The 13,867-nt window shown below is 44.2% G+C and overlaps 1 protein-coding gene across 3 annotated transcripts in view; it reads right to left on the bottom strand.

Annotated features, from left to right (window-relative positions):
- Positions 1-200: 200 nt before the first annotated feature.
- LOC138514206 (cadherin-related family member 5-like) overlaps positions 201-13,867 on the bottom strand; it is a 410,910-nt gene continuing 397,243 nt past the window's right edge. For all 3 annotated transcript variants that reach the window (XM_069629545.1, XM_069629544.1, XM_069629546.1), the window contains one exon: positions 201-3,923. In XM_069629545.1, the coding sequence (XP_069485646.1) occupies positions 3,066-3,923 (858 nt within the window). In that variant the 3' untranslated portion in view covers positions 201-3,065. The remainder of the gene's footprint in view (positions 3,924-13,867) is intronic.

The following is a 13,867-nucleotide window of genomic DNA, read 5'->3' as shown; positions in this document are numbered from 1 at the left end:
GAGGAAGGGAGAGGGATAATGACGTTCCTTTCACACATGTATCAAAAGACATGCCTTCATAGTGTCACCCCCTGGCAATAGATCAGGCCCATTAAAAAAATGATCAATCCTCTCACATGGATGTTCCAATTTAGAATCAGGGCACGATTTTGTTTCTATGTTTTCCATGGACACATAAAGGAAATACGCTGAGGAGGATGATGAGTGTAGAAAGCTTTATCACCATAGAGCATCTGGGTGACATTTGTTATTATGGACAGGAATTAAATATAATAAACATGATGAATTGATAAAATCTCTAAAACATGGTCACACAATGTGTATACAGTACACCACAAGATACACAACATCATACTCATTGGTTGCAACCCTGGGACATCCTAAAAGTTTGTGCTACAAAAAGAAATTCCCAATTAAGGAAGTCCCGTCCCCGGCACACTTTCAATAGCCCAAATTTATAGCCACACATATTGTCAATATGTAGTACCTTATTCCAAACCCTCATTTTATAAACACATGTTCATAATCAAATGTGTTATTGTCAAATAAACAATAGCCACAGCTCTCTGGTGCAGCTCTCTCAATATTTTTGAGGTTTTTAACGATTTGTTTTTTTAACAACTATGCTTTTTTAGACAAGAAACTAATACCAAGCTTGTTATTTATCATTTTTTAGTGGCCCACTTGTGTTTAATGAACAAGATTGCACACCTCAGCAGTAGAGAAATTACTGAACCACATCTTCCAGCAAACGCTACCGACCTGTTGGAGGTGAGTGATTTTGGTTCATTCTCCTTTGGAACATGGAATCAGATAACTTAGTACAACAGATTTATTTGGGATTTACCCTCTCTTAGGCAAAAGGTACCACTTCAATAATAGGTGAAACGTTCACACTAGGAGGATTGCAGATTACCTAACAGATGGATTCAAGCCTATTCATCTCTTAAAAGATATTAATGTTGGTCATTACTTGTGTAGTGTTCTAGACTTGACTATCATGATATACTGGTTAATGTTTTAGCCAGCTAGTACTCATATAGTTCCTGTTAGTGGATTTAAGTCTTATGACACCAAACATTTACTGTGTCCTTTCTTTACATACCCTAGATGATCTATGATTAAATCTAGATCTGATACACACAAGGAAACTTATTAAGATCAGCACCCTTTACAAAATAATCTATGTACATTTTCCACGCACCTGATTCTGACTTTTTGATTCAAGCTCGGGCACAAATTAAGGAGCATCATTCCTCAATATTATAATTCTGATGATGAAAATAAAACAGTAAACATGTGTCTTAGATCTGATGATAGAAATAAGTGGAGTAAATCAATCATTGAGATAGTATCAATGATGAGGTTCATTAATTGCAGGTCACTGAATTTAAATTTAATTTTTGAATTTATAAACTATGAGTTACAGCCAATTGAAGCATACAAGATTATGCCATTGAATTTAAGAATTAAGATTATGTTTTCAGTAATTGTATATTCTTTCATTTTTTTTTCTAGTTGTATTTTGAATATATAAACTGCCCCTGAAGAAGAGATCACTCTCGAAACGCATTTGGCTATTTGAATATTACATTTTTATGTTAAAAATTGAAAAATGTTGGCTATTGTTTATTTGACAATAACAAATTTGATTATGAACAAGTGTTATGAAATTAGGGCTTTAAATAAGGTACTACATATTCACAAAATGTATGACAAAATATTTGGCTCACAATTTGGGCTATTGAAAGTGTGCAGGGGACATGTATTTTACAACCCATATGCCAGGGTTGACTATTATCTCCCCTGCACCTGTAGTTCAGTTAATTTGATTAAGACAACATTTAAAACATTCCTTTAAACCATAGGGGATCAACACCGGAGTGCAAGGTGACAACTGTGGTTGGACATCCTAAAGGTTGCCATACAAAGTCATCATCCAAATGTCCAAGAGCCTGTTTCTCCTTTAAAATGTTTATTCCCGGGCAGTCTTTTGCTTGATAAAAGATTACGGTGTTGCAGTTTTATCCAAAAGGTCTTTGCCAGAAATATGTTCATTTCATTGTTTAGTTTGTTTTTAAGTTGCAGAAATGATGAATCCGGTATTGCCATGTAACGTAATGTATATTTGAAAAGAAATGTGTTTGCGGTCTCTTTTAGCACATAACAGTTCTACAGAGAAGTGCTTCCACTGACCCTTTAACAAAATAGTGCCAGAACTAGGAGCCTGAGGGTACCAGCCCACTTAAAGCACTGTTACTCATATGAACCACAAGCGTCCCGCTAGGAAGGACTATTCTAATCATTGCATTTTCAGAGCATACCGTGTTTTTTTGCATGTTCTCCAGTAATGGATATGAATTGCCATTTTCCCATTGGCTGATTGTCAACCAGATTCTTATTTGTTGGTGCTGTGTACATGGGAATTTCATAGCAAACAGTCATGCGGTATCAACCATTGCAGGGCAAGCTAGTAATCAAATCTTGCACAAAACGGGTTCAATTATTTGGGCTACAACGGCTTCATTAGCAGTTAATATGTAGCACCCGGTTGCTGTTCTTCGTCTTCCTTCTTCGTTCATAGCTTTAATGTCGTTCATAGGCCTGATGAAGCATCTTGTTCTTGACTTGCTCCACTCATGAGAGACTGTAAGGAAAACTGAAATATTGTAAGCCCACCAATATACACTTGAACATCAATATAAACTTTACTCAATTTCTTAAGGTGTGTGAGTATGCACTTCTGCCACAGTCCTTGCTTAGAGTGCAAGGAATGAAAATAATTCCCCTGCATTGTTATTCTTCCTTTTGTGACCGGTGGCCTCCCTGCTGGGGTTTATGTAAGAAATGTCTCCTTAGTGTTCTTCAGCTTATTCCAATACATTGTATAATCCTCTGCTCTAGTGCCCTACTCTTCCCATCCACCCCACCCTAGCCAGTCTTTATTCAGCAATCGCGCTCATTTAGGTCAGGCTGTTCTCGCTGGAGTCAGCTTAGGAGCTGTGGCCTCGCTGTGCTATTTTGTACCAGCAGAACACATCCAACTATATCTTGAATCCCATCCATTAACACTCTATGGAATCTTCTAGGAGTTGCATCAGTGATCCTGGTGTGATGACCTCACTTCCATGGGGAGGAGGGTGGAACACCGTGGGATCATCTTTCTCCGATGGTGTGTTCTTCAGGGGATCGTGATTCGGCACCTCTTCACACAGTTCTTCCTCCACTGGGGGTTTGATGAGCAACTTCTCCCCTGACTGACCGAGTGGATCGATTGGATCAACATCAATAGCGTTGATAGCACCATCATCGTCTTTAGACTTTTTTCCATCTTCCGGAGCACTACAACTCTTTGAATTGTTATGTCCTGTTGTTTTGTTGGTGTTCTCCACAGTGACAATCTCTTCCAGGAGATTAGGGCCCAGAAAGTGTCTATTGCCTTCATTTTCCACAATGGCCTGCGTTTGGTTCAACCTTCCATCAGAACCGGTTGTCGAATGCTCCAATCTCTTTTCTAACATTATTTCGACGCTAGCTTTGAGTTCTGCAGGTCTTTGCTGAGGTGAGGGTAAACTGCTTTCCGACGAGCTCACGTCTTCAAACCACACCATTCTGCCACCTGACCTCTCTGGGGTTTTCCCATTGGTCAGAATGGACCGGATGGCAGATTCATTTTCTACTGGTGTGACGGCGAGGACGGGCACGTGTTTCACCTGGTTTCCTGGCACGCCCTCCGTTTTGGTACTTGCACTACTTACCGCATAGCTTTTTACCGTCTCAGCATGCTGCTCTCTGCCTTCTGGAGCCGACGGTTTTGTTGTACTGTTTTCAGGGCTATCTTTGGATTCGTCGGCCAGTTCACTGTAGCCTTCATTTTGAAAACAAAGATCACCCGTGGTTGTTGGTGATTTGCTGGAGTTGACCTGAAAGACAAGGCACAAACTATAATTAATTGAGGACATGATGAGGATTGAAACCTCCTCCCCCCAATAACTGATAATCTCTTGCAAGCAATGCTTTCTTCACCCTACTAAAGCCACCTGTCATGGCCTGCTGTGTCCCTTGGATCATGGCCAACATTGCTATTCTTCCTTACATAGTGAGATGGATGGTATCATAAAGCAAACATATTATATTGTTTGCCACTGGGACATCATCTAACTATACATGTGTCTGCAGATTGCAAGGTGAAGAGTATCAGTTCACGTTCAATGAATGAACCTTAGCTTCTAAGACAGACTAGCGGCATCATATAACATCTTTGTGTATCGTGTGAACACCAAAGCAGCTGTCTCCAGTTTCCATTTGTTTTGCTCCCCACCACTGAACTATAATTCTCGTGTTTGTCTTGGGAGGATAGCTCAGGGGCAAAGCGCTCGCCTTGGAAGCAAGACTATGTGAAGGTACACAGGTTCGATCCCCAAGTCTGCGCTAAGAAAACTCTGGGTATTAAGCGCGTTATAAGTAACCAATTCAATTATTACATGTCTTCAATTAATGTCTTGTGCTGTTATCTGAACAGGTCCAATGCTTTGCCACATCCCTGCAGTAGGTTTTGTGTCTTACTTCCCCCTTTTTTTGGCTGGGAAAGAGAAGCAGATGAGACAATGGCCATTGGTGGCCGATGGACCGTGGTTGGGCGATGGCAAAGAGAAGAGAGATGAAAAGCTAGTCAGCAAAGTGTGGGGCTTGGCAAGTCGGAAAGACATATGGCAAGCAGATCCAGAATGAATCATTCCAGCTCCATTGCCTGAAACGTGACCTATTCCCTGACACTCGATGGTGAGCATTTGTTTCTGCAGGATACTGTGGAAGGTGGATGATGGCAGCTGTGTCCAAGTTGATCTGCCACCTAACTAGGCTCCTCTGAGCTGCAAAGCACAGCGAGTGCATACACTGGGGTATGATGTGCTTTAGAAGCACAACACTCAGTCCATATGGTTAACTAATGACCCATGACTTGTCTCGGGAGGATAATTACCCATGACGTTGTCTCGGGATGATAGCTCAGGAGCAATGTGCTCGCCTTGCAAGCAAGAAGACACGGAGCAACACAGGTTCGATCCCCGGGTCCGCGCTTAGAAACCTCTGGGTAATTAGGTGCGTTATAAATAACCTATCATATACAAGTTGAGTGCAGTGCACCCTGTATGCTGTCTATAGATCTACATATTTCGGGTCATATCACTCAAGTCAGCACCCCCACCCCCACCCAGTCTGCATATATTGCTGGACCGGTAGCCCAGCCAGGGAATGGTCTACAGCTTGTGGCTGGTTGTTTCCTGTCAAAGCCCAGATTAACTACCTGGAACGGGAGATGCACCTTGCTTTAGTCCTAATTACATACCCCAGCCTTTTAATAGTCCCTGCCCAGAGCATTCTATGTGAATTGAGGAGTTATGGTCTAACCTCAACGCTATCCTGCTGGACATGGCACGGCTTAAGAGGATACACAGGTTTCTAGAATAGTAAGTCCACTGCGAAGCGTTAGAGCAGAGAGGTGGCCTCCAGTGTATTTTGTACTGGACCTGCTAAGACTGGATAGACCTGCCTTCAAGCCCGACAAAGCTCTGAGAATTGAGCCATTTGAAGGATAGCGCACTTTGGGTAGACTGAGAACTCACGCTTACAGCATAGATCTTTTCGTTTCACATCCGAACATGTAGCAGCCAGGCAACGTGTGGTACATTTGTGTTCAGTGAGCCACGACCCGCAGGTAGCAATATAGGTGAATTAATAGCTAATTTCACGGATCTTAGTTTTTTGTGGTTAAAAGATTTCGTAAGGTTTTTCGATACAAATATTAACCTACACTGATCGATCAATACTGAATGGGAACATTTGAAGTAATATATTTGTAGATTATGAACGTCTTATCTGAACGTGTGAAGAGAAAAACTATATTTTGAGGTTTCTAAACCACCCTATGTTTGTTATGGTTTCAGTACTGCTCCTTCAGAAAACTTTAAAACCTTGTACTCAGGTGGACCTAATTAAGGAATACTTTTTTAAAACAAAAGTATTTCACGTTAGTAGCAAATTGAGAATCATAATAATTATCTCCTAAATGCAGCCCACTTTCTGAAGGCTGGAGAGTAGCAGGGTTCATGCTCGCACTGGGGTGTGCATTAACTCTGATGCTCGGCTGGATGTGCTCTAGAAATGACAAGCTAGGATGTATAATTTGCTCGGGTGATAACATGAGGTGCATTGGCTCTGGCACTCAGCAGGATCTATGCTCTGACTCTAGTGGTTAGCAGGTTGGCATCGGCTGTGGTGGTTTGTAGGGTGTGCATTTGGTGACGGTGCTCGGCAGAGTGTGCATTAGGTTCGTCGTTTGGAAGGATAGGCTTTGATGTGGCGGCTCTGCTGAACGAGCGGTAGGCTAGACACTGGACATGATGCATCTCAGCTCTGGTGCTTCTTAGAACGTGCATTGTATCTGGTTTTGTGGAGCATGTGCATTGGCTCTTGAGCTCAGCAGTATGTGCACCAGGTCTGGCCTTTGGCAGCTTCTCCATTGGCTCTGGCATTCCCTACTTTGCCTCTTTAGATGCGAAATATTCCCAATAACTGCCTGCAAAGCCTGAAACATGTTCTAGCTATCCCTGAGGAGACCAGATATAGCCAGGCATGCATTAAGGAATCTGGGAAATCTGATGACACTGCACTTGCACCACAGATAACGTTTATTACAGTAGGCTTTTAGGCATCAGGACCATGGAAGCCACTGTATTTTCAAATTAATTCAATTCTATTTTAAATGAATTTCCCAGAAGGTGAACAGAAAGCATCACGACTTTTGGGGGATGTAACTGATGCCGTTGAGCAATGTCCATTATGGAATCTCACGATCAATGCGGATCCAAAGGATCCCACTGTCTCTCTTCACCTTAACTATAATATGATATGGCATTTATTACGCGCCTGTGCACAAGTGCTTCTAGGTGCGAGTATATTAAATGAGTAGATTATCAAATGAGTATATTAAACCAGACATGAAAGACTTTGAATTCGGTAAAATGGGCCAGTCCACCACCCCACGTTCATTCCTTAGGTGCCATGTACTCTGGCCGTAGTTTAATTTGTATTAATATGTCTCCATTGCATGACAAGTGGATATTCATCATTTATGTTGGTTACATTTTGATGAACTAGTTAAGGTGAGTTACATTTGATGTGAGTTTATTTCAGTGAACTGACGAATAATGTGTTTGCCGGCTTCAGCGCTACTCTGCACAATGAAGATTACCCCTGCTATCTGCGCAGGGAGTATTAATTCTATTAAAGACTAGGAGGCGAGCATTATGCTTCATCTTCCTTTATTTCTACTCTTCAGCAGTTCAACAAACATATACAACAAAATCATGAAAAGTGTCTTAAAACTAGCAACTTTTCTCTTGTCCAAAACTACAAAATCCATGAGCCTCTGTAGTCCATGCTCACTCCACCAGTCACAATCCACTTCCTGTGCCTGGACTCCTCCTCTGCTTTTACTCGCTCTGAAAGTCTCTAACTGATCCTCGACAACTGTGCGAAGACTCTCTTGGACTTTTAACTTAATTGCTGAAAAGACTCTGGGCTCCTGATCCTCTCTGCTCTGTCCTCACCTTCAGTTATTCTTCTGATCCTCTCCTATGAAAAGAGCAACAAAAGATTACGTTAGGGTGGTGCAAACGTCTCGTACTGATACATAATAAAGCATTGCCATCGTATACACAGTACCAGACCCGGGTGGGAATTTAATGCTTCATTCTATGACAAGACTGGAGGCGAGCATTATGCTTGTTCAAAGCTTACCCAACACCGTACTTGCTAAACTCTCCGCTGGCTTAAAGTAAAATTCTTTAAAAGTCCTATCGCTTGACCAGTCTGCTGCCAGCATTATCTCATTCAAAGGCACTCCTGCTCTCACGGCGGACGAGGCCATTGCCCCCCTTACCGAATGAGCTCCATATGTGCTCACATTCAGACCTGCTGCATGCATAACTTCCTTGACCCATCTTGCGACGGTAGCTGATGCAACTGCGTGATAGGGCTTCCTGCGCGCTATTAATAACTGAGTAGTACTTGCTGCTCTATACTCTGCAGTTCTATTCTCGTACTCCTTAATGCATCGTGCTACGCACCATTTCGAATTATTCGGGAAATACGGATAATGTACCGTAGACGTCCCTGTCTTGGTCCTTCTCACTATGGAGAATGTAACTCCCTCCGGACCGAAGGATCGTCTGTTAACATCTAGTGCTCTTACGTCCGATACTCTCTTGCAGGAGATCAAGCATAGCAACATAGCTAGCTTTCCAGATAATTGCTTAAGCGAGAGATATTTATTGGTCGGCCAACTCGCTAGTAGGCGCAGCACTGTAGTCACCTCCCATGTTGTGGTATACCTGGGCTCCGGCGGCGCTTTAAATCTAGCTCCTCTGATGAGCCTCACCACTGCAGGATGTTCTCCTGCCGGGACGCTCTCTATTGGCATGTGACCCGCAGAAATCGCCGATCTGTACACTCCTATAGTACGGAAAGCTCTCCCGCTCTGTAATAAGTTCGCTAGAAAGTTCAGAATCTCCACTACAGGTGCAGAAACGGGATGAACACCTCTGTCCTTGCACCAGCTTGTCCATTTTGCCCAAGCTGCGTCATAGCTCCTCCTAGTGGATGGAGCCCAGGATTCAGCGATAAGCTGAGCAGCCTGCGCCGAAATTCCTGGCAAGGCCCACCGTTTCCGGATATCCTGCACGTGACTAGCGGGAGTGTCCCTCTCACTCTCAGAGGATGACACGACCCAGCTGGGTCCGTGAGTAGTCGCTCCTCGTCGGGGAGGACTCTGGGAATGTCCGACACTAGTTCCATTAGGGTGGGGAACCACACCTGAGACTTCCATAATGGTGCTACTAATACCAATTCTGCTTTCTCCCTCCGGCATTTCGCTAATACTCTGCTCAACATCACGAAGGGGGGAAAAGCGTAATGCGGACCTCCTATCCACTCTTGCAGAAACGCGTCTGTTCCTAGCGCTCCCGGATCCAGCCTCCAGCTGAAATAGCTGCTCCTCTGCGTATTGAGCCGGGAAGCAAATAGGTCTACTTGCAATGGTCCCCATCTCGTGTTCAGTCTCTGAAACACTGCTGGATCCAGCCTCCAATCGCTGGAATCCGTCAGGTACCGCGAGTTCCAATCTGCTACTACGTTCAGTGTCCCTGGCAGGTACTCTGCTGTCACCGACGTCCCTGATCGTAGGCAGAAATGCCACAGGTCCTTCGCTAACTCTGCAAGCATCTTGGATCTCGTACCACCCAAATGGTTGATGTAGCGCACTGCTGATATGTTGTCCATCTTCAGCAGGACACAAGATTTCACTCTCTCTTTCGTAAAGGCTTTGATCGCGAATGATCCTGCTAGGAGCTCTAGGCAGTTTATGTGTAGACGAAGCTCCTCTTCGCTCCACTTGCCTCCGGTCTGTAAAGACCCACATCTGGCTCCCCAGCCTTTCCGACTGGCATCCGACTCTATTATCAAATCCGGTTTGTCTCCGAATATGGCTCGCCCATTCCAAGCGTCCATATTCTTTAACCACCATTCTAGCTCTGTAATCGAGTCCTGATCCAGCGGCACTTGTTGATGGTACTTCAGACCTAGCTGCAGATGCTTTATTTTCAATCTCTGCAGTGCACGGTAGTGTAATGGCCCCGGAAAAATGGCCTGGATAGATGCTGCTAGAAGCCCAACTATTCTCGCTAATGTCCTGAGAGATACTTGTTGCTTCTCTAAGCATACTCTGATCTCTCTCTTGATGTCTCTCATCTTCCGAGCTGGAAGTTCTAAGGTCGCCTTCTTGGTGTCTAGAATGAATCCCAGGAAGTCTAACCTTTGCGCTGGTATGGTATCTGATTTGTCTGTGTTCACTAGAAATCCTAGTGAGGTCAGAAGGTCCTGCACCCATCTCGTTTGGTATACTAATACCTCCCGATCTTCTGCAAGAAGCAGGAGATCGTCCAGGTAAATAATAAGCCTTACTCCTTTCTCCCTGATTGCTGCCGATACCGGCTTCATTACCTTTGTGAATGCCCATGGTGCCGAAGCAAGACCGAATGGCATCTATCTCACGTTCCCCCGGCAAGTCACACTCTCTAAACATATGTCCTATCTTTAATCTACACTTCCCCTCTTCAGTCAGCCAATTTGTCTACAGGCATTAGGAGAGGAAAGAAAATGGTACTTATCTGCTTGAAGAGCAGTAAAAGAAGAGGAGGAGTCCAGGCACAGGAAGTGGATTGTGACTGGTGGAGTGAGCATGGACTACAGAGGCTCATGGATTTTGTAGTTTTGGACAAGAGAAAAGTTGCTATTTTTAAGACACTTTTCATGATTTTGTTGTATATGTTTGTTGAACTGCTGAAGAGTAGAAATAAAGGAAGATGAAGCATAATGCTCGCCTCCAGTCTTGTCATAGAATGCGCTGTGCACCTCAGTGTCTCATGATTGAGTGATCATGAATTCAGTGTCGAAGGGGAGGTCTTGTTATTTATCCATGTATTTGAGATGTAGTAACCACCTGTTTGACAATGCTCATGTGTAAGAGCATAGCATCGTTACCCTGGATGTTGTGGGTCGATCTACACTTGATGACCTCCTCATTGCCCATTCATCAACCATCTGCAGAAGCTCTGAAGCACCAGTCTCGCAGGAGACCTTTAACGGCTTGCAATGAATTCTTAATACCGGCTTCATCACGAAAGTCTCAATCTCAAGCTCCATGAGGATGGCAGGAATAATTGGGCAATGCATGTCTGTGGCACAGTGGCTTCTCTACAGATGCTCACTTTAAACTTCAGTTCATGCACTTCTAGGCTCCTATTTGTTTGGAGATATAGTTGATCACTAAATAAAAGTATTGTGATGTCCCGAGACTCAGTGCCTTTCTCGTGGGCCGTTTGCTCTGACAACTTTGTTTTTCCAAGGTGCGCAGTTAAGTTCAAGGATTAGACAGCAGCGCTCGCAAGGTGTTGTAGTCAAATCAATTTCTGGGAAAATAAAACAGAAGACATCTGTTTCCTACTTCTCCTTCCTTCTTCAAGGAAGGAGAAGTAGGGAAATTAAAAGTTGAAAGCAATGACTCCTGGTCACCTCTCTGCCACACCTGAAAAACGTGTGTAATGCATTGCTTTCCAATCCATCTCCAGTGGGTGGAAGGCAATGGGGATTCCTTGCCAATGAAAAGGGCTGGCTTTGGACCAGTAGGTCCTGGAGATCACCAAGGTGCCCAATCTTTCCTTCCATTAGGTTTCCTCCCAATTCTTCCAATTTCCCTACCCTCCTACCACAGTGACTTTGGCAGGTGGACATTCTCTTCTATGAAGATCGGACTCTGCTCATGGCAGGAGGTGGCTAGAGAGTTCCATCCGAAGGGAGCAATATGGGATTGATTATAGGGATTTTCCATTTTTTGTCACAAAGGGGAGGACTCTGCGGGCAGAAGCCAACTCTAGAACCTCTGCTACAAAACATAATTTGGAGGTCAGAAAATCTCAGATTGATCATTTTAACTGGGACTATTCCAACTGGCTGGCATTCCTCGGCCTGCACGACACTCGCTTCCACCATCCTGTTTTGCCAGCTCACATAACATACCTATGGTTGACTGATGGGGTTTCCATGCCCAGTTAAATGGGCTCTCATTTGTCCTCACTTCCTCCTTCCGAGTATTCACAAATTTAGCGGAGTCTCTTGTCAGGCTCCAGATGTACAGGCCCACCAGAATCTGTGGCTCATTGAAGGCAAATCAGAGCAGGAGGGTGTGTTGTTGTTTCGCCCCACCTTTTCAGTTCTTCACTTACTGGATTTCTCTCTGAATGTTAAGAAATCTTCACCTTTTCCTTCCAGCAGACCCAAATGTATTGGTGCAGTCATCAAAATAAGTAAGGGTTGTGCTTTCCCAACAGAAGGCCGGGCGGGACCCATTAAGCAAACGGTGTCCGTCTCTGAACTGGGAGATCCTTTCAAAGGGCTTTGATTTCTAAGCCCCATGGCTTTCTGTGTTCTTCTGCTACATTGCGCTTCAAAGTTAAGGATGCTCTCTGTGCAATATAATCTCATGATGTGTGGTCAGGGCCGGAGGGATGCTTGATGAACAGCCTTTGGGTATCACTGTAGCTCCACCAGAATCTGAACTGGTGGAGCAATCTGAAGGTGTTCGACCCTGTGGTCTCCCATTCCTGTCCTCCCACGGACAGGAATGGGAGACTTTTACTGCAGCAGATTTCATTGAGTTTCATTTAACGGATTTTGCCAAAAATATGTGGGGGTGGTCGGTTTTGGCTGATAATGAATGTAGGGGGGAGGTAAGGGGCAGGGCTGCGGGGGGTCTCCCCTGCATATATTTGCATCAAAATAAACCGTTAAAAAAAACATTCGATGAAATCTACCGCCATGATAAAAAGCTCAGCAAAATCACATACAACCAGACGGGCAGTGATGGGTGGTTCACTCCAAGGATGGGGCTTCACCCATACAATGTGGATCCTGTGGTCATCAAAGGAAATGCCACAGAATATATCTGAGAGGACCTTATGTCATTGTCACTCCAGATCATCGCAAGATGAATAGGCAAGCCTTTGTAGCCCTTGGAGGCCCTTCCTAAAACCCTCTAGTCTTGGATTGTCTACTAAGTGGCGGTGTGATATAATATGGAAAACAGTTGGATTCTATGAGCGTTACTGTATACTCTACAAGAGGTCTGCCATCCTCATCCGCCCTGCTAACGGCTGCCCCACCACAGAAGATATGCAATGCACTCGCTTGATCCATCACAATTTTTTGCACATTGCAGCCTAATTCTGAGGCTCGGGTGTAGATCATTTTGGGAGAGTCTGCTGCTCTGTGTAGGTTCTGGTAGCAAAGATTCTTGTTCTGATATAACAAAGGTTCTCTTCCCCGGTTAATTATTTCCGCACTTCAGGCCAACTCTTCTAAAGAGGAGTACTTTGCCGAGAAAAAGTATTCGTTTAGAAGAATAAGTTACATTGTTTCAGCAAAAATGTTTCTGGTGAATACTGTTTTTCCTTTACATTTCATGTTCTATGTCCCCTGATTTTTTTCTTGTGTATGGGAGTCAGGAAGCACCCTGGCAACTGGATACACAGGTGCTGACACTTCTTGGGAACGTCTTTCACCGCCACAATGCCTGTGGCTCAAAGATTTTCCGAGTTCCGGTCTATCTTCAAGGATTTGTCAGTGGCAAAGACTGTGGAGGGACGATACCATCCATCAGCACTGATATTAGCTTTGGGATTTTGCCAGATATCTGGTAGCACTGGGCCGCGCCGCATGCACGTATGCAGCATCTGCATATTTAGGCCTTTGGGATGCGCAGTTGCTCTGAGGCATCGCAAAGATTGTAAGTCTGCACAATGTGCATTAGGTCTGCCCTGTAGGTAGTTCCTCTGGTGCTTTGCATGATGTGAATTGTGTTTGGTGAATTGGCTATCGTGCTCCGCAGCAGCTGTGATCGAGATCTAAGACAGAGGCGCATTGACCTTGGTGATCTGCTCTGCATGTGCATTAGATCTGATATCACAATATGTTTTGGCTCTCCTGCTTGCAAAGCTGTGAATTGACTCTGGCCGTATAGGACTCATTGGTCCATGGCTGAATATGGTGCATGAGCATTGGTGCTGTACAGATTGAGCATTAGCTCTGGTGTTTTGCAGGATGTGCTCACTAACATATGGCACAACATGCATTCGTTCAGCATGGTATGCATTAATTAGCTATGCTGCCAAGGAGATGTCCATTGGCTATGAAGCTGGCCAGGATATGCATGAGCATTGGAGTTCAGTAGGGTATGCATTAATTAGCTATGCTG

Source organism: Ambystoma mexicanum, chromosome 12 (genome assembly GCF_040938575.1).
Source record: "Ambystoma mexicanum isolate Mex_15411 chromosome 12, UKY_AmexF1_1, whole genome shotgun sequence".
Lineage (NCBI taxonomy): Eukaryota > Metazoa > Chordata > Amphibia > Caudata > Ambystomatidae > Ambystoma > Ambystoma mexicanum.
This window is presented reverse-complemented; position numbering and strand designations above follow the sequence as displayed.